This window comes from Lampetra fluviatilis, chromosome 81 (assembly GCF_964198595.1).
Source record: "Lampetra fluviatilis chromosome 81, kcLamFluv1.1, whole genome shotgun sequence".
NCBI classification, from domain to species: domain Eukaryota; kingdom Metazoa; phylum Chordata; class Hyperoartia; order Petromyzontiformes; family Petromyzontidae; genus Lampetra; species Lampetra fluviatilis.
Window position 1 is genome coordinate 1,442,914 of NC_136355.1, and position 21,138 is coordinate 1,464,051.

General features: G+C 43.2%; 1 protein-coding gene across 1 annotated transcript in view; it reads left to right on the forward strand.

The window, feature by feature from the left end:
• Window positions 1-19,761, forward strand: part of LOC144953706 (uncharacterized) — a 42,865-nt gene extending 23,104 nt beyond the window's left edge. Inside the window, exons 5-9 of the mRNA XM_078884266.1 lie at window positions 1,587-1,628; window positions 5,604-5,676; window positions 7,401-8,841; window positions 15,090-15,181; window positions 16,954-19,761. Coding sequence (XP_078740392.1) covers window positions 1,587-1,628; window positions 5,604-5,676; window positions 7,401-8,841; window positions 15,090-15,181; window positions 16,954-18,565 — 3,260 coding nt within the window. The 3' untranslated portion in view covers window positions 18,566-19,761. The remainder of the gene's footprint in view (window positions 1-1,586; window positions 1,629-5,603; window positions 5,677-7,400; window positions 8,842-15,089; window positions 15,182-16,953) is intronic.
• Window positions 19,762-21,138: the final 1,377 nt, after the last annotated feature.

Here is a 21,138-nt window from a genome sequence, read left to right on the forward strand (position 1 = left end):
ACCTTGTATCGTAATCTATAGGATACTAAGGCTAAGCACACCCGAGGATTGCACTTTTGTTGAAAAATTAAGTTGCAAATATTTGTCCATTATTGGCCAAAAACGGCATAGGTTAGTATGCCGATTTTATATATTGGGACGTGCACATTTCATCATAAAATGTTCAACGTTTAATCTAATACATAGCATACTAAGGCTAAATACAATGGAGCAATGAACTTTTGTCGACAAATAAGGCTGAAAGTTTGGCCAATTTTGGCCGATTTTATTCTTTTACTTTAAAATTTCATGGAGAAATTTCCCACCTTGTATCGTAATGTATAGGAAACTAAGGCTAAACACACCCGAGGATTGCACTTTTGTTAAAAAATGAAGTTGTAAAAATGTGTCCATTATTGGTACGTGAACATTTCATCATAAAATATTCCACTTTTAATCTAATACACGGCATACTATGGGTAAATACAATTGATTAATTAACTTTTTGTTGAAAAGGAGAGCTATGAAAATTTTGCTTATTTTGGTTAAAACGGGCATAAGTATGGCGATTTTATTTTTGGGACGTGAAAATTTAATCGTGAAATTTCCCACTTTTAAAGTAACAGAGAGCATACTAATGCTGAACAAAATGGAGGAATTCACTTTTTCTTGGAAAATTTAGCTATGAAAATTGAGAAAATTTTGGCCAAGAACAGCATTGGTAAAGTATGCCGATTTGATCTTTTTACTTCAAATTTCATGGTCAAATTTCCCACTTTTAATGTAATATATAGGCTAGTCAGTCTAAACACAACCGAGGAATGCACTTTTTGTTAAAAAATACAGCTGTAAAAATTCGTTCAATTTTAGCCAAAAACGGCAGAGGTTAGTATGTCGATTTTCTGTTTGGGACGTGAACATTTCATCGTGAAATTTTCCACTTTTAATCTAATACATAGCATACTAAGGCTAAATACAATGGAGGAATTAACTTTCGTCCTAAAATAAAGCTGTCACAAAGTTGGGCTTATTGAGCCTAAAAACGACACAGTATGCCGGTTAACTTTTTTACATTCGAAAATTTCATGCATGAAATTCCCCACTTTTTAACGTAATATATGGGCTACTCAGGCTAAACACAACCAAGGAATGCACTTTTCGTTGCAAAAAAAAGCTAAAAAAATTTTGATCGATTTTGCCAAAAAACGGCCTAGGTTAGTATGGCGATTATCTTTTATGGACGTGAAAATGTCATCGTGAAATGTCGTCAGCGGTGTGCTGGAGAGCCAAGCCACGACATCTACAAAGCGCTGCTCATAGCGAGTAGCAGCACCGATGGAGGTCGTCACGGCACACACAGAGGGGGTGGGTGGCCAGCACCACGCCCGGCCGCCTTTGTCTCCCCAGTGCTGGCGATGTTGACACACCGCACCGGGTTCTCGTTTGAGGCCGTTTCGACACTGCCGCTCCCTTTCTGTCAACAAACTTGAACTCTGACCCCGCTCTCTGACGTCACCGCTCAGCGTGACCTCATCGGCATCAAACGCCAGGGGGAGGTGTACCCCGCAAGTGACGTCATGTCACCTGCTGCCGCGTGACGTCACGAGGTAACGGAAAGTTGCCGCTCCGCGCGGGAACTGAAATCCGAGGTAAGAAATTCTCATCGCGGTTGTGGTGGTTGTTGTTGTGGTGGTTGTTGTGGTGGTTGTTGTTGTGGTGGTTGTTGTGGTGGTGGTTGTGGTTGTTGTTTACCGAGGTAGAGCCTCGCTCTCTCTCTCTCGTAGGGATGTTATTTGAGTAGCAGCGAGCTTGGAAGCGATGTCCTGATTGAAACTTTACAACACGGGGCCTTGCCTCCTGCCCTCGCCTGATCGCGTTCGCTTCAATTCTCTCGCTTAGTTTAGCAATTTCGATTTAAAGCTTCTTTCGTGACTGCAGTGATTCATCTGCTTGGTTCTTTTGGTAAAGTCATCACGTAGAATGGAAATAATAAAATAATAAACATAAAACAATAAAAATGTAACATAATAAACTTTTAATATGTTTTACATCACGTAGAATGGAAATAATAAAATAGTAAAACTAATATGTTAAATATTTTTTATTATTTTATTATTTCCATCTACGTGACTTTACCGAAAGAACCAAGAAGATAGTTTAGCAACCTGTGGAAGAACGCGATCAGCCAGGCGATGCGTTAGTTGTGTTAACTCTAGATTTGAAGCTTTTGTGACTGCAAGGATTCATGCCCTTAGGTTTGTTCGGTAAAGTCACCGTGTAGGTGAAAAATTAAATAAAAATTAATAAAAGTAACAATAGAATAAAATATCAAATAAAAAATCACGACGTTTCGGAGGCAACACAAGTCATCAGGTGGGACCGTCACAGCCAGATTTGCTGCATCAAGTGAAGCGTGATTTTTTTATTATTTTATTTCTATTTTTACTTTTATTAATTTTAATTTAATTTTCTACCTACATGGTGACTTTACCAAAATAACCTAAGAGTACGTTAGTTGGTGTGTTGACCGACTCTGTGTTGCATTACATTTCAAATATTAAGTTTGTTTGATTAAGTGTCTCTCTCTGTGTGCAGTCACCAAAGCTCAAAATCTCTCATTGACACAAGGCCGTAATTATAATGTTATAATAAATATAACATGTTATAATAATCATAATATGTTATAATAATTATAATAATCAAATATGCCCCTCCAATATATTTCTGTAAAATATTTGTAAATAATAATTGCGATGCTCTGTTAATAAAAAGAACAATTTGCTAAACCTTGGCCATGAAATCTGGAGTTGTCTTTATATCACAATGCATAGATTTCTGTTCATATGATTGCGTTGTACTTTATGAATCCCTAATCTCTGCCATTACATACTATGAAACAAGAAAAGGTAAAAAAGAAAAAACAGAGCAATGTAATACAATACACTATTAGACATTATTGTATCAAATAAAACAAATTCCATCCCATGTGTTAGTGAACTTTTAAAAATATGTTTGGGAGGAAATGGCAGGAAATGAGTTTTCAAATTTAGATATTTTTCTGGGGGGGGGACCCCAGACCCCCCTGGAAGATTTGGTCCCCCCCCCCCCAATGTTGACTCCATGGCTACAGCCTTGCATTGACGTGCTAATTTCTCTACCCCCCCCCCTCTCTACCCCCCCCCCCCCTCTCTCTGCCCCCCCCCCCCCTCTCTCTGCCCCTCTCTCTATTTAAGGCCTCGACACAGGCGTTGTTTCTCTGTGTGCTTGTGTCTCTCTCTGTGTGTCTCTGTGTCATCTCTCTGTGTCTATGTGTGTGTGTGTCTCTCTCTGTGTGTCTGTGTCATCTGTCTGTGTGTCTACAGTGAGGGAAAAGAGTATTTGATCCCCTGCTGATTTTGTACGATTGCCCACTGACAAAGAAATGATCAGTCTATAATTTTAATGGTAGGTTTATTTGAACAGTGAGAGACAGAATAACAACAACAAAAATCCAGAAAAACGCATGTCAAAATGTTATAAATGGATTTGCGTTTTAATGAGGGAAATAAGTATTTGACCCCTCTGCAAAACATGACTTAGTACTTGGTGGCAAAACCCTTGTTGGCAATCACAGAGTTCAGACGTTTCTTGTAGTTGGCCACCAGGTTTGCACACATTTCAGGAGGGATTTTGTCCCACTCCTCTTTGCAGATCTTCTCCAAGTCATTAAGGTTTCGAGGCTGACGTTTGGCAACTCGAACCTTCAGCTCCCTCCACAGATTTTCTATGGGATTAAGGTCTGGAGACTGGCTAGGCCACTCCAGGACCTTAATGTGCTTCTTCTTGAGCCACTCATTTGTTGCCTTGGCCGTGTGTTTTGGGTCATTGTCATGCTGGAATACCCATCCACGACCTATTTTCAATGCCCTGGCTGAGGGAAGGAGGTTCTCACCCAAGATTTGACAGTACATGGCCCCGTCCATCGTCCCTTTGATGCGGTGAAGTTGTCATGTCCCTTTAGCAGAAAAACACCCCCAAAGCATAATGTTTCCATCTCCATGTTTGACGGTGGTGATGGTGTTCTTGGGGTGATAGGCAGCATTCCTCTTCCAAACGCGGCGAGTTGAGTTGATGCCAAAGAGCTCCATTTTGGTCTCATCTGACCACAACACTTTCACCCAGTTGTCCTCTGAATCATTCAGATGTTCATTGGCAAACTTCAGATGGGCATGTAAATGTGCTTTCTTGAGCAGGGGGACCTTGCGGGCGCTGCAGGATTTCAGTCCTTCACGGCGTAGTGTGTTACCAACTGTTTTCTTGGTGACTATAGTCTCAGCTGCCTTGAGATCATTGACAAGATCCTCCCGTGTAGTTCTGGGCTGATTCCTCACCGTTTTCATGATCATTGCAACTCCACGAGGTGAGATCTTGCATGGAGCCCCAGGCCGAGTGAGATTTACAGTTCTTTTGTGTTTCTTCCATTTGCGAATAATCGCACCAACTGTTGTCACCTTATCGCCAAGCTGCTTGGCGATGGTCTTGTAGCCCATTCCAGCCTTGTGTAGGTCTACAATCTTGTCCCTGACATCCTTGGAGAGCTCTTTGGTCTTGGCCATGGTGGAGAGTTTGGAATCTGATTGATTGATTTCTACTGTGAACAGGTGTCTTTTATACAGGTAACAAGCTGATATTAGGAGCACTCCCTTTAAGAGTGTGCTCCTAATCTCAGCTCGTTACCTGTATAAAAGACACCTGGGAGCCAGAAATCATTCTGATTGAGAGGGGGTCAAATACTTATTTCCCTCATTAAAATGCAAATCAATTTATAACATTTTTGACATGCGTTTTTCTGGATTTTTGTTGTTGTTATTCTGTCTCTCACTGTTCAAATAAACCTACCATTAAAATTATAGACTGATCATTTCTTTGTCAGTGGGCAAACGTACAAAATCAGCAGGGGATCAAATACTTTTTTACCTCACTGTATGTGTGTGTCTCTCTTCGTGTGTCTCTGTGTCATCTCTCTCTGTGTGTCTATGTGTGTGTCTCTCTCTCTGTGTCTTTCTGTCATCTCTCTCTGCTTATGTGTCTGTCTATGTGTCTCTGTGTCTGTGTTTTGTCTCTCTCTCAAATTGAGCAATCGTTGGAAGAACGTTATCAACCAGTTGGGGTGTTGACTGTTATGTTAGCTGACTCTCTGTTGTATTGCATTACATTTCTAAGTTTACTAGGTTTTTTTTCTCTTTCATTTGTACCTGATGATGATTGCTTGTGTTGCAATCGAAACGTCGTATGCTATTTGCACACAGCGTTGGTTTAGGTGCTTTTTGTGGAATATTTTGCTGTTTTTCCCTGGATTTTAATGTTTGCACAGTCACATAGTCACTTTAAGATGTTTCCTCGTTCATGTTTTAGTTTTTTGTTTGTTACGGTTGCATCCGATTCAAGAGCCGAATGGCTCACGGGGCTATACCAAATAAATGAAACAGAAACTATAATTTTATTTATTTATTTATTCTACGTGACTTTACCGAAAGAACCAAAGAGTATCTTGCTTAAGTTTTAATTTCTCTTCACCTGACTCGCTACTTTGTAACTTTGTTTTATTTGAAATATTCACACTTTTTTTTTTCATTTTTTACCAGGCCACGCCCGCTTGAGCTGCTGTACCGCTCTTGTTTTCAGAAGCGACCTGCTCACAACAACAACAACAACAAGGTGAGGCTTGTCAACAGCGTGGTGGTGTTCACTCTGGACGCGTGGCGGTGTTCACTCTGGACGCGTGGCGGTGTTCACTCTAGACGCGTGACGGTGTTCACTCTGGACGCGTGGCGGTGTTCACTCTGGACGCGTGGCGGTGTTCACTCTGGACGCGTGGCGGTGTTCACTCTGGACGCGTGGCGTTGTTCACTCTGGACGCGTGGCGGTGTTCACTCTGGACGCGTGGTGGTGTTCACTCTGGACGCGTGGCGGTGTTCACTCTGGACGCGTGGCGGTGTTCACTCTGGACGCGTGGCGTTGTTCACTCTGGACGCGTGGCGGTGTTCACTCTGGACGCGTGGCGGTGTTCACTCTGGACGCGTGGCGGTGTTCACTCTGGACGCGTGGCGGTGTTCACTCTGGACGCGTGGCGGTGTTCACTCTGGACGCGTGACGGTGTTCACTCTGGACGCGTGGCGTTGTTCACTCTAGACGCGTGGCGGTGTTCACTCTGGACGCGTGACGGTGTTCACTCTGGACGCGTGGCGGTGTTCACTCTAGACACGTGGTGGTGTTCACTCTGGACGCGTGGCGGTGTTCACTCTGGACGCGTGACGGTGTTCACTCTGGACGCGTGGCGGTGTTCACTCTGGACGCATGACGGTGTTCACTCTGGACGCTTGGCGGTGTTCACTCTGGACGCGTGGCGGTGTTCACTCTGGACGCTTGGCGGTGTTCACTCTGGACGCGTGGCGGTGTTCACTCTGGACGCGTGGCGGTGTTCACTCTGGACGCGTGGCGGTGTTCACTCTGGACGCGTGGCGGTGTTCACTCTGGACACGTGGCGTTGTTCACTCTCTGCATGTGGAGTGGGGACAATCGGGGGATCCGCAGGGAAATCCACGCGACCACGGGAAGAGAGAAAGACACACAAACTAAATATACAGCAGGCGTCAGGGTTGGGATGAATCCACGACTTCCTGTATGCCAGGAGAGGTAGTTAACATCTCACCACGGGGAGCGAGAGAGACACGCAGCCTCAGGGGTGTTGATTAATCCTCATTGAATTACTTTGTGGAGTCAGGAAGCATTAATAGTGAGCAAATGAAGGTGGGTAGGCATGGGTCTGGACACACCTCTTAACCATGCCAGTGTGTGACAGTGTAAAGTTTGTGTTGGCAGTTAAGTCTATTAACTCTATTGAACACGGAGGTTATACTGTATCACAACAATAGTTTGTTTTTGTTTTCCTCTGGAACTTTATAAGAATGGAAACAGTTAAGAAGTTAACACAGCACACACATGCAGCTGAAGTCAGATCTGTTCATTCCAGCGTGCAAGGACATCGTGAGCCTGACTGGCTTCACACCTCTAAGTTGCGATTGAACATTAATTTATGCATTTTTGCATAACACAAATAGTATTATTTTCAACACCTTTTGCTATGTCAGCTAAATTTAGCTTTCATAAATATTCCTTTTGTAGCTAGACAGCCTAAAATTGCGTGCTCTGAGTTTTGGGTTAACATTCATTTTGAAGATACGAGGGCTTCCAGGCATGTTTATGACCATTCACCCTCTCATTGTGTGCCCTACCAGCCCGTGTGATGAATTTGGGAAACTTTTTCACTATGTCATGAATATATGAATAAGTGTCGACTTATAAGTCATGTGTTACTGTGTAAATATGCATTCCTCTGTGCATCGATACTGACGTGGATGTAACTTTTTTTCTGTCTGCAGCTGTCGCTTCCTCTGCAGAATTGGTCTGATGGAGCAAAGGCATTCGGCGCGGCTCGGTGCAAAAAGGCATCAATGCGACCGGTGTGCATGCAGCACGGATCATCCTGGACATTTGACAAGGCACCAGAAAACTCACACAGGAGAGAAACCCTTCAAGGGCAGTGTGTGTGGGAAGGCGTTTTCAGATTCATCTACTCGTGTAAAACACCAGAGAATGCACACGGGAGATAAACCCTTCAAGTGCAGTGTGTGTGGGGAGGCGTTTGCACAGTCATCTGCTCTTGAAAGACACCAGAGAACACACACGGGAGAGAAACCCTTCAAGTGCAGTGTGTGTGGGAAGGCGTTTTCACAGTCAACTAATCTTGTAGCACACCAGAGAACACACACGGGAGAGAAACCCTTCAAGTGCAGTGTGTGTGGGAAGGCGTTTTCACAGTCAACTAATCTTGTAACACACCAGAAAACTCACACGGGAGAGAAACCCTTTAAGTGCAGTGTGTGTGGGAAGGCGTTTTTATTTTCATCTCATCTTGAAATACACCAGAGAACACACACGAGAGAGAAACCCTTCAGGTGCACTCTGTGCGGGACGGCATTTGCACGTAAAGATTATCTTCAAGTACACCAGAGAACACACACGGGAGAGAAACCCTTCAAGTGCAGTGCGTGTGGGAAGGCGTTTTCAGATGCATCTACTCTTGTAACACACCAGAGAACACACACGGGAGAGAAACCCTTCAAGTGCAGTGTGTGTGGGAAGGCGTTTTCACAGTCAACTAATCTTGTAGCACACCAGAGAACACACACCAGAGAGAAACCCTTCAGGTGCACTCTGTGCGGGACGGCATTTGCACGTGATCAAACTCTTCAAGTACACCAGAGAACACACACGGGAGAAAAACCCTTCAAGTGCAGTGTGTGTGGGAAGGCGTTTGCACTGTCATCTGGTCTTGAAAGACACCAGAGAACACACACGGGAGAGAAACCCTTCAAGTGCAGTGTGTGTGGGAAGGCGTTTGCACAGTCATCAAATTTTCATGTACACCAGAGAACACACAAGCATCAGAAGGTCCACCAGGAGTGGAGTCTGAAATCAGCTTGTGAAAGTCAAAGTGCTGCAATGAGCCCATCCCTCATCAAACAAGAACCAGAAGAAAATCCCAGCTTGGACACTTTTAAAGGTATCGAGGTGAAATATGAAGAGGTGAACGTGAAATGTGAAGACGTGATGGTGAAGAGCGAAGAAGTGAAGGTAAAATGTGAAGATGAAGATTCAACTCCCAAATCGGACCTTCACATCGATGGAGGCAACGTGAAGCAGGAGGAGAATTCTGACTGTGAGGCAGAGCGAGGCAACTCCCAGCAGTTTGTGGAAGTGGAGGTGTGGGTGGACTTCCTCCGAGACAATACAAAGTCAAATGGAGACCCGGTAGATGTGTAAGCCAGTGACGATGTCGCTCCAATAGACGCACCTTTGTGACAGGCTTTTTATGACAAGAATGAAGTTGAACACTCAATTCCTAGGTTCAACCTGCAGAGTAAGAGCGGCCAGTCTGTGTGGACCTGTGTGTTGGGTAGATCTCTAACCAGGAGCGAGAGCCAATAAGCTCCCAAGCATTCGCTATGTTATCAATTGCATTTATATGGTGCTTGCTTAATCGCCTCGGCAACTCGGAGTTCTATAAACATACAAATAGACATAATTTCAACCGTGATGATGGGTACAAACTTAGTAATCATTGGAAAGATGTTAGCAACCACGCAAAAAAGACTTAATTACACATTTTTGGACCATCTTATCTGACAGGCACTATTTTACTTTACTTTACCGAGTGTTAACATCCCCAGTGTTTAACAGTACTCTCTTCATTGTTCAGCCAGCACTGGTATAAACATTGGCATTTTCGTTCTTTTTTATCATGTGTATCAACAGGTGCTTGTACACAAACATGTCCACGTACACTTGCACCCCACACTCTCTTTTGGCCTCCCCTCCCCCTCTCTGTCCAATGCGTTGGCGTGTGCAGCAGTAGTTGCTTGCGCACAACCACGTCCACGCCGCCGACTCACGTGTACCACGTCGTGCATTCTTTTGGCCCCGCCCCCCCTCCCCCTCCCGATACGTTCTACGTGGCACGTCGTGCCGTCTTTGAGCCCCGCCCCCCTCCCTCCCGATACGTTCCATTCATTGGCTACCACATTCTGATGAGCTCCCCCCCCCCTCTCCTCCCCCCTCAACTTGCTTTTAAGGGATTACATCTTGAATCATTGCCTCACTTGATGCAGCAAATCTGGCTGTGACGGTCCCACCTGATGACGGAGACTTGTGTTGCCTCCGAAACGTCGTGATTTTTATTTTATTTTACTTTCATTAATTTTAATGTTTTACCTACGTGACTTTACCGAAAAAACCTAAGAATATGAATCCTTGCAGTCACGAAAGCTTCAAATCTAGAATGAGTTCTATATCGTTTCTCGTCTCAAACACTCGAAGAGCATCCCCGAGTAGCAGCTGCCCCTATGTGGCACAAGGTGGTGGCCGTGCACCGGCCTGCATGTGGACAAGAGCCTGTCAGTAGGGGGCGATGGTTGATGTGGCATCTCAGTTGTGGAGTTTGTAGATAATGTTTTTAGAATTTGCTACATTTTGACCCAGATGCCAGCATGCAATGGCCGACTCGTTTTGAGTGGTGCATTAGTATGTTGTACATACACTGTTAAGCAGACGGTGCGTATTTTTTTAATTAGCTTCTTGTTAATAGGATGTAACCTAATGCAGTATATTTCAGTGCAGTAATTAAATTTTGTTAATATGCCTGTCAATAATTTAGAATGAATACTTGTATGATGGTGTGCGTACATGTACCATTTTGTCTATAAGGGTCAAACATTGAATAAGTGATGTTAGGACAAAGTGTGTGTTTTGCAAGTAACCTGTACAGATCACTCAGGTGAGACTCATTGTTCTTGTGGTACAGGTCAAAGGGTACTTTTGTGTTTTCAGGAAGCATCTCCCTCTGGAGCAACTCATTGTCTTTGAAATAGGGAGCACACTCGGATCATTCATCAGTTACAAGGCATACCACTCAAAAGTTACACGTAGAGGAGGTACATTCTCAACAACACGAATTATAATTTTGTATTACGTGTTGACGTAGATTTTGTCGAATTAGGATGAGAAATGGTCCTTGCCTATTAACGTCTGGATGTTGACAACCATGGGGTGAAGCAAGCCTGACCGCCTGCGGTGCCCCTCACAACCATTTACGGCCTTGGGCCAGGAAAGTCACGAAAAAAATTCACACGAACGACACATCCACGCAAGCACCCGATGCTCCGTTTTGAAGTTTTAAAATGAAACAACTTTGAATTGTATTATTTTTGAATTAGATAATTGTATTTCTTCATTAAAGCTTATGTCATTTTACATCTGGAAGACTTCATTGAAAACAACATTTCGTGTGAAATTTCTCTAGTCGTTAAGTAGATGGCCTTACCGGGGTTCGGTTCGATGCGGACTTTCACCTGGTTGGGATCGCGGGGTGGAGATAAGGCGACACAGAGCTGGCCGTGCCAGAAGTCCGCCGTCTGCAGATCGATTCCAACGCGATTGAACGTCTGTCCCTGCTCCTCCGTCATTCATGCAGGGGGCGCGTAGGTTTGCAGCGCCTCCTGCATGAAAACGAATGAAAGTGCAGTGTTGACCACAGATGAAGTTGTGTGCTTATATAAGAGTACTCGCGGGAAGTACCCGGCGTGAAATTTCCCGCTTTTTATCGTAATCTATAGGATACTAAGGCTAAGCACACCCGAGATTGCACTTTTGTTGAAAAATGAAGTTGCAAATATTTGTTCATTATTGGCCAAAAACGGCATAGGTTAGTATGCCGATATTCTATATTGGGACGTGCACATTTCATCATAAAATGTTCCACTTTTAATCTAATACATAGCATACTAATGGTAAATACAATTGATGAATTCACTTTTTTTTTTTAAAAGAAAGCTATGAAAATTTTGCTTATTTTGGTTAAAACCGGCATAAGTATGCCGATTTTATTTTTGGGACGTTAAAATTTAATCGTGAAAATTTCCCACTTTTAAAGTAATATAGAGCATACGAATGCTTAACAAAATGGAGGAATTAACTTTTTCTTGGAAAATCTAGCTATGAAAATTGAGAAAATTTTGGCCAAGAACGGCATTGGTAAAGTATGCCGATTTGATGTTTTTACTTCAAATTTCATAGTGAAATTTCTCACTTTTAATGTAATATATAGACTACTCGGGCTAAACACAACCGAGGAATGCACTTTTTGTTAAAAAAATACGGCTGTAAAAATGCGTTAAATTTTAGCCAAAAACGGCAGAGGTTCGTATGCCGATTTCCTGTTTGGGGCGTGGAAATTTAATGGTGAAATTTCCCACTTTTAATGTAATATAGAGCATACTAATGCTTAACAAAATGGAGGAATTCACTTTTTCTTGTTACTTCTAAATTTAATGCATGAATTTCCACACTTTTAACGTAATATATGGGCTACTCAGGCTAAACACAACCAAGGAATGCACTTTTCGTTGCAAAAAAAGCTAAAAAAAATTTTGATCGATTTTGCCAAAAAACGGCCTAGGTTAGTATGGCGATTTTCTTTTATGGACGTGAAAATGTCATCGTGAAATGTCGCCAGCGGTGTGCTGGAGAGCCAAGCCACGACATCTACAAAGTGCTGCTCATAGCGAGTAGCAGCACCGATGGAGGTCGTCACGGCACACACAGAGGGGGTGGGTGGCCAGCACCACGCCCGGCCGCCTTTGTCTCCCCAGTGCTAGCGATGTTGACACACCGAACGGGGACTCGTTTGAGGCCGTTTCGACAACGCCGCTCCCCTTGTCAACAAACTTGAACTCTGACCCCGTTCTCTGACGTCACCGCTCAGCGTGACCTCATCGGCATCAAACGCCAGGGGGAGGTGTACCCCGCAAGTGACGTCATGTCACCTGCTGCCGCGTGACGTCGCGAGGGACCAGGAAGTTGCCGCTCCGCCCGTGAACTGAAATCCGAGGTGAGAAATTATCATCGCGGTTGTGGTGGTGGTGGTTGTTGTGGTGGTGGTGGGGGTGGTTGTGGTTGTTGTGTACCGAGGTAGAGCCTCTCTCTCTCGTAGGGATGTTAATTGAGTAGCAGCGAGCATGGAAGCGATGTGCAGATTGAAACTTTACAACGCGGGACCTTGCCTCCTGCCCTCGCCTGGTCGCGTTCGCTTCAATTCTCTCGCTTCAATTCTCTCGCTTCGTTTAGCAATTTCGATTTAAAGCTTCTTTCGTGACTGCAGTGATTCATCTGCTTGGTTCTTTCGGTAAAGTCATCACGTAGAATGGAAATAATAAAAGAATAAACATAAAATAATAAAAATTTAACATAATAAACTTTTAATATGTTTTATATCACGTAAAATGGAAATAATAAAATAAAAAACATAAACCGATGAAATAAAAAAAAACATAATAACCTTTTAATATGTTTTACATCACGTAGAATAGAAATAATAAAATAGTCAAACTAATATGTTTAATATTTTTATTATTTTATTATTTCCATTCTACGTGACTTTACCGAAAGAACCAAGAAGATAGTTTAGCAACCTGTGGAAGAACGCGATCAGCCAGGCGATGCGTTAGTTGTGTTAACTCTAGATTTGAAGCTTTCGTGACTGCAAGGATTCAAACTCTTAGGTTTTTTCGGTGAAGTCACCGTGTAGGTGAAAAATGTAATAAAAATTAATAAAAGTAACAATATAAATACAATCTAAAATTATAAATCACGACGTTTCGGAGGCAACACAAGTCTCCGTCATCAGGTGGGACCGTCACAGCCACATTTGCTGCATCAAGTGAGGCGTGATTTTTTATTATTTTATTACTTTTATTAATTTTAAATTAATTTGTTACCTAGATGGTGACTTTATCGACACAACCTAAGAGTACGTTAGTTGGTGTGTTGACCGACTCTCTGTGTTGCATTACATTTCAAATATTAAGTTTGTTTGATTAAGTGTCTCTTTGTGTGCAGTCACCAAAGCTCCAAATCTCTCATTGACACAATTCCGTAATTATAATGTTATAATAATGATAATATATTAATTGTAATGTTATAATAAATATAATATATATTAATTATAATGTTATAATAAGTATAATATGTTATAATAATTATAATGTTATAATAATTATAATAATCAAATATGACCATCCAATATATTGCTGTAAAATATTAATTGCGATGCTCTGTTAATAAAAAGAACTATTTGCTAAACCTTGGCCACGAAATCTGGACTTGTCTTAATATAACAATGCATAGATTTCTGTTCATATGATTGCGTTGTACTTCATGAATCCCTAATCTCTGCCATTACATACTATGAAACAAGAAAAGGTAAAAAAGAAAAAAACAGCAATGTAAAACAATACACTATTAGACATTATTGTATCAAATAAAACAAATATTTTAGGGAGGAAATGGCAGGAAATTAGTTTTCAAATTTAGATATTTTTCTGGGGGGGGGGGGGGGGGACCCCAGACCCCCTACAAGATTTGGTCCCCCCCCAATGTTGATTTCGACACAGAGGCGTTGTTTCTCTGTGTGCCTGTGTGTGTGTCTCTCTGTGTGTCTCTGTATGTGTGTCTCTCTCTGTCTCTGTATTATCTCTCTGTGTGTCTATGTGTGTATGTGTGTGTCTCTGTATTATCTGTCTGTGTGTCTATGTGTGTGTGTTTCTCTGTGTGCCTATGTGTGTGTGTCTCTCTGTGTGTGTCTCTCTTTGTGTCTCTGTATTATCTCTCTGTGTGTCTCTGTGTCATCTCTCTCTGTGTGTCTGTGTGTGTGTGTCTCTCTGTGTCTCTCTGTCATCTCTCTCTGTGTGTCTGTGTGTGTGTGTCTCTGTGTGTCTTTGTGTTATCTCTCTCTGTGTGTCTATGTGTGTGTGTGTCTCTCTGTGTGTCTCTGTGTCATCTCTCTCTGTGTGTCTATGTGTCATCTCTCTCTGTGTGTATATCTTTCTGTGTGTCTCTCTGTCATCTCTCTCTGTGTGTCTTTGTGTCATCTCTCTCTGTGTGTCTATGTGTGTGTGTCTCTCTGTGTGTCTCTGTGTCATCTCTCTCTGTGTGTCTATGTGTCATCTCTCTCTGTGTGTCTATGTGTGTGTCTTTCTGTGTGTCTCTGTGTCATCTCTCTCTGTGTGTCTGTGTCATCTCTCTGTGTGTGTATGTGTGTGTCTTTCTGTGTGTCTCTCTGTCATCTCTCTCTGTGTGTCTATGTGTGTGTCTCTCTCTCTGTGTGTCTTTGTGTCATCTCTCTCTGCTTATGTGTCTGTCTATGTGTCTCCGTGTCTCTCTCTAAAATTGAGCAATCTTTGGAAGAACGTAATCAACCAGTTGGGGTGTTGACTGTTATGTTAGCTGACTCTCTGTGTTGTATTGTATTACATTTATAAGTTGAGTAGGTTTTTTTTCTCTTTCATTTGTACCTGATGATGATTGCTTGTGTTGCAGTTGAAACGTCGTATGCTATTATTTAATTTATTTATTTATTCTACGTGACTTTACCGAAAGAACCAAAGGGTATCTTGCTTAAGTTTTAATTTCTCTTCACCTGTCTCGCTACTTTGTAACTTTGTTTATTTTAAATATTCACAGTTTATTTTTTACCAGGCCACGCCCACTTGAGCTGCTGTACCGCTCTTGTTTTCAGAAGCGACCTGCCCACAACAACAACAACAAGGTGGGGCTTGTCAACAGCGTGGCGGTGTTCACTCTAGACACGTGGCGGTGTTCACTCTAGACGCGTGGCGGTGTTCACTCTAGACGCGTGGCGGTGTTCACTCTGGACGCGTGGCGGTGTTCACTCTAGACGTGTGGCGGTGTTCACTCTAGACGCGTGGCGGTGTTCACTCTGGACGTGTGGCGGTGTTCACTCTCGACGCGTGGCGGTGTTCACTCTAGACACGTGGTAGTGTTCACTCTAGACATGTGGAGGGGAAACACGGGGATTGGGACGGAAATCAACGCGACCACTGGGAGAGAGAGAGAGAGACACGCAGCCTCGGCTGTGTTGGTTGATCCTCAATGAATTACTTGGTGGAGTGAGGAAGCAATAATACTGAGCAGGTGAAGGTGGCCAGGCGTGGGTCTGGACACACCACCACCTGTGAACCGTGATAGTGGTGGAGCCAGTGGGGGTGGGGTGGCACGTGCCCCCCCAACGATCCGATCGAAATCCCTAATTTCGATGGGATCATTGGGGTTTATTAGTAACTAGCTTCACTACCCAGCTTTGCCCGGGACTTGGATTCTTGTCTTGGATTAAAACACGTCCTACGCGGAGTGTTTGGGGGGGGGGGTGATGTCAGCAAGCACGCTGTGTAATGCTTCCGCATGCGGGTGTGACATCACAGATATGACGTCACCGCTCACTTGCGTGCAAAATAAATGCATTTTTGCGCCCCACCCCCTCCCCCCCAAAATACACAAGTCTATTTTTATACTTTTCGCATTGTGTACAGTCTGGAAGCTACCCACATGCCTAATTTCAAGTTTGTTGCATGTTTTCGAACAGACATTCACAAATTTCCCTTTTACATATATATAGATAAATCAGCATTTTGCGACCCCCACCGCCACCGTGTGGCATATTATTACGTGCCAGGGACTCTGAGAGGACAACAGTCCGTGTCCATAATTGGCAATAAGAAACGGCAAAGCAGTTACAAGCGACTCGCAGAATTGTGCGCAGTTTCGTCTACAGTACACGACTTCCCTGAAGGCATCAACACCTTCAGTGAGCACGATGCCGATCACACGCGTCAAATAAAAAGCAAGGGACAAGTTCTTACAACTCCTTACTAACAACTTCTTGCTTAATAACTGGAGGGGTTTCCCCCCCTACCTGAAAATCCTGGCTCCGCCTCTTGAGTGTGTGACAGTATGAAGTTTATAGTTGCAGTAAAGTCTATTAACTCCATTGAGCACGGAGGTTTTTCCAAAACAGTAGTTGTATTTTTTTTCATCTGGAACTCTTTATAAGAATGGAGTCAGGAAGTTATCACAGCACACGGTGCAGCTGAAGTCGGAACTGTTCATCCCAGCATTCAAGGACATCTGTGCCTGGCTTCACACCTCTAAGTTGCGATTGAACATTAATTTATGCATTTCTGCAGAACAAAAATTGTATTATTTTCAACACCCTTTGCTATGTCAGCTGAATTTAGCTTTCATAAATATTCCTTTTGAAGCCAGTCAGCCGAAATTGTGTGCTCGGAGTTTTGGGTTAACATTCATTTTGAAGATACGAGGGCTTCCAGGCATGTTTATGACCATTCACCCTCATTGTGTGCCATAACAGCCCGTGTGATGAATTTGGTAAACTTTTTCACTATGTCATGAATATATGAATAAGTATAGACGTGTAAATCACGTGTGACTGTGTATATGCATTCTTCTGTGCATCGATATTGATGTGTAGATGGTGTGGATATTCTTTTTTTCTGTCTGCAGCTGTCGTTGCCTCTGCAGAATTGGTCTGATGGAGCAAAGGCAGTCGGCGCGGTTCGGTGCAAAAAGGCAACAATGTGACCGGTGTGCATACAGCACGGATCATCCTGGAAATTTGACACAGCACCAGAGAACTCACACAGGAGAGAAACCGTTCAAGTGCAGTGTGTGTGGGAAGGCGTTTGCACAGTTGTCTGCTCTTGTAGCACACCAGAGAACACACACGGGAGAGAAACCCTTCAAGTGCACTGTGTGTGGGAGGGCGTTTTCAGATTCATCTGCTCTTATAAAACACCAGAGAACACACACGGGAGAAAAACCCTTCAAGTGCACTGTGTGTGGGAGGGCGTTTGCACAGTCATCCGCTCTTGTAACACACCAAAGAACACACACGGGAGAGAAACCCTTCAAGTGCAGTGTGTGTGGGAAGGCGTTTTCAGATTCATCTGCTCTTAGAAAACACCAGAGAACTCACACGGGAGAGAAACCCTTCAAGTGCAGTGTGTGTGGGAAGGCGTTTTCAGATTCATCTACTCGTGTAATACACCAGAGAACACACACGGGAGAGAAACCATTCAAGTGCACTGTGTGTGGGAATGCGTTTTCAGATTCATCTGCTCTTGTAACACACCAGAGAATACACACAGGAGAGAAACCCTTCAAGTGCAGTGTGTGTGGGAAGGCGTTTTCACAGTCAATTAATCTTGTAGCACACCAGAGAACACACACAGGAGAGAAACCCTTCAAGTGCAATGTGTGTGGGAAGTTGTTTTCACATTCATGTTCTCTTGTAGCACACCAGGGAACTCACAGACGAGAGAAACCCTTCAAGTGCAGTGTGTGTGGGAAGGCGCTTTCATATTCATCTTCTCTTGTAGCACACCAGAGAACTCACAGAGAAGAGAAACCCTTCAAGTGCAGTGTGTGTGGGAAGACGTTTTCAGATTCATCTAGTTTTGTAACACACCAGAGAATACACACGGGAGAGAAACCCTTCAAGTGCAGTGTGTGTGGGAAGGCATTTGCACGTTCATCTGCTCTTCATGCACACCAGAGAACACACACGGGAGAGAAACCCTTCAAGTGCAGTGTGTGTGGGAAAGCGTTTGCACGGTCATCACATCTTGAACAACACCAGAGAACACACAAGCATCAGAAGATCCACAAGGAGTGGAGTCTGAAATCAGCTTGCCAAAGTCAAAGTGCCGCAATGAGCCCATCCCTCGTGAAACAAGAACCGGAAGACAATTCCAGCTTGGACGCTTTTAAAGGTATCGAGGTGAAACATGAAGAGGTGAAGGTGAAATTTGAAGAAGTGATGGTGAAGAGCGAAGAAGTGATGGTGAAATGTGAAGAAGTGATGGTGAAGAGTGAAGAAGTGATGGTGAAGAGCGAAGAAGTGATGGTGAAGAGCGAAGAAGTGAAGGTAAAATGTGAAGATGAAGATTCAACTCCAAAATCTGACCTTCACATCGATGGAGGCAACGTAAAGCAGGAGGAGAATTCTGACTGTGAGGCAGAGCGAGGCAACTCCCAGCAGTTTGTGGAAGTGGAGGTGTGGGTGGACTTCCTCCGAGACAATACAAAGTCAAATGGAGACCCGGTAGATGCGTAAGCTTGAGACGATGTCGCTCCAATAGATGCACCTTTGTCACAGGCTATTAATGACAAGAATGAAGTTGAACACTCAATTCCTAGGTTCAACCTGCAGAGTAAGAGCGGCCAGTCTGTGTGGACCTGTGTGTTGGGTAGATCTCTAACCAGGAGTGAGAGCCAATAAGCTCCCAAGCATTCACTATGTTATCAGTTGCATTTATATGGTGCTTGCTTAATCGCCTCGGCAACTCGGAGTTTTGCATCGTATCTCGTTTCAAACACTCGAAGAGCATCCCCAAGTAGCAGCTGCCCCTGTGTGGCACAAGGTGGTGGCCATGCACCGGCCTGCATGTGGACAAGAGCCTGTCAGTAGGAGGCGATGGTTGATGTGGCATCTTAGTTGTGGAGTTTGTAGGTAATGTTTAGAATTTCATCAATTTTGACCCAGATGCCAGCATGCAATGGCCTACTCGTTTTGAATGGTGCATTAGTATGTTGTACATACACTGTTAAGCAGACGGTGCGTATTTTTTAAATTAGCTTCTTGTTAATGGGATGTAACCTAATGCAGTATATTTAAGTGCAGTAATTCAATTTTGTTAATATGCCTGTCAATAATTTAGAATGAATACTTGTATGATGGTGTGCGTACATGTACCATTTTGTCTATAAGGGTCAAACATTGAATAAGTGATGTTAGGACAAAGTGTGTGTTTTGCAAGTAACCTGTACAGATCACTCAGGTGAGACTCATTGTTCTTGTGATACAGGTAAAAGGGTACTTTTGTGTTTTCAGGAAGCATCTCCCTCTGGAGCAACTCATTGTCTTTGAAATAGGGAGCACACTCGGATCATTCATCAGTTACAAGGCATACCACTCAAAAGTTACACGTAGAGGAGATACATTCTCAACAACACGAATTATAATTTTGTATTACGTGTTGACGTAGCTTTTGTCGAATTGGGACGGGAAATGGTCCTTGCCGATTAACGTCTGGATGTTGACAACCATGGGTTGAAGCAAGCCTGACCGCCTGCGGTGCCCCTCACAACCATTTACAGCCTTGGGCCAGGAAAGTAAAAAAAAAATAGCACACGAACGACGCATCCGCGCAAGCACCCGATGCTCCCTTTTGAAGTTTTAATATGAAACAACTTTGAATTGTATATTGTTTTGCATTTGATTATTGTATTTCTTCAATAAAAGCCGATATCATTTTCCATCTGGAAGACTTCATTGAAAACAACATTTCGTGTGAATTTTCTCTCGGCGTGAGGTAAATGGCCTTACCGGGGTTCGGTTTGATGCGGACTTTCTCCTGGTTGGGATCGCGGGGTGGAGATAAGGCGACACAGAGCTGGCCGTGCCAGAAGACTGCCGTCTGCAGATCGATTCCAACGGGATCGAACGTCTGTCCCTGCTCCTCCGTCGTTCATTTAGGGTGCGAGTAGGTTTGCAGCGCCTCCTGCATGAAAACGAAGGAAAGTGCAGCGTTCATCACAGATGAAGTTGTGTGCTTAGATAAGAGTACTCGCGGGAAGTACCCGGCGTGAAATTTCCCACTTTTTATCGTAATATATAGGATACTAAGGCTAAGCACACCCGAGGATTGCACTTTTGTTGAAAAATGAAGTTGCAAATATTTGGCCATTATTGGTCAAAAACGGCATAGGTTAGTATGCCGATATTCTATATTGGGATGTGAACATTTCATCATAAAATGTTCCACTTTTAATCTAATACATAGCATACTAAGGGTAAATACAATTGATGAATTAACTTTTTGTTCAAAAAGAAAGCTATGAAAATTTGGCTTATTTTGGTTAATACCGGCATAAGTATGCCGATTTTATTTTTGGGACGTGAAAATGTAATCGTGAAATTTCCCACTTTTAAAGTAACAGAGCATACGAATGCTTAACAAAATGGAGGAATTCACTTTTTCTTTGAAAATCTAACTATGAAAATGTACCAAATTTTGGCCAAGAACAGCATTGGTAAAGTATGCCGATTTGATGTTTTTACTTAAAATTTCATGGTGAAATTTCTCACTTTCAATGTAATATATAGACTACTCAGGCTAAACACAACCGAGGAATGCACTTTTTGTTCAAAAATACAGCTGTAAAAATTCGTAAAATTTTAGCCAAAAACGGCAGAGGTTCGTATGGCGATTTCCTGTTTGGGACGTGAAAACTTAATGGTGAAATTTCCCACTTTTAATGTAATAGAGCATACTAATGCTTAACAAAATGGAGGAATTCACTTTTTTAAATCCTTTATATTAAGTTCGCTTGCTTGCTTGCTTGCGTGCTTGCTTACGACCGTGCAAATCTTTCGGTCGTTTTTTAACCCACTTCCCGTGATCCAATCGAGCTGACATTTTGCACACAGACTCGTTGTGCGAGACAATTAATGTTCGTGAAAAAAATGTCAAAAATTTTACACTTTTTAGGCAACAAAAAGTATTTTACATTTATTCAAATAGAACTCATTCATGGCTTTGGCTGAACGTCACAGTGTAGGAGCCCAGAGCGTAACCCCTCCACAGGCCGTGGTGGAGTAGCGCAGTTGGTAGCGCCCTCGCTTCC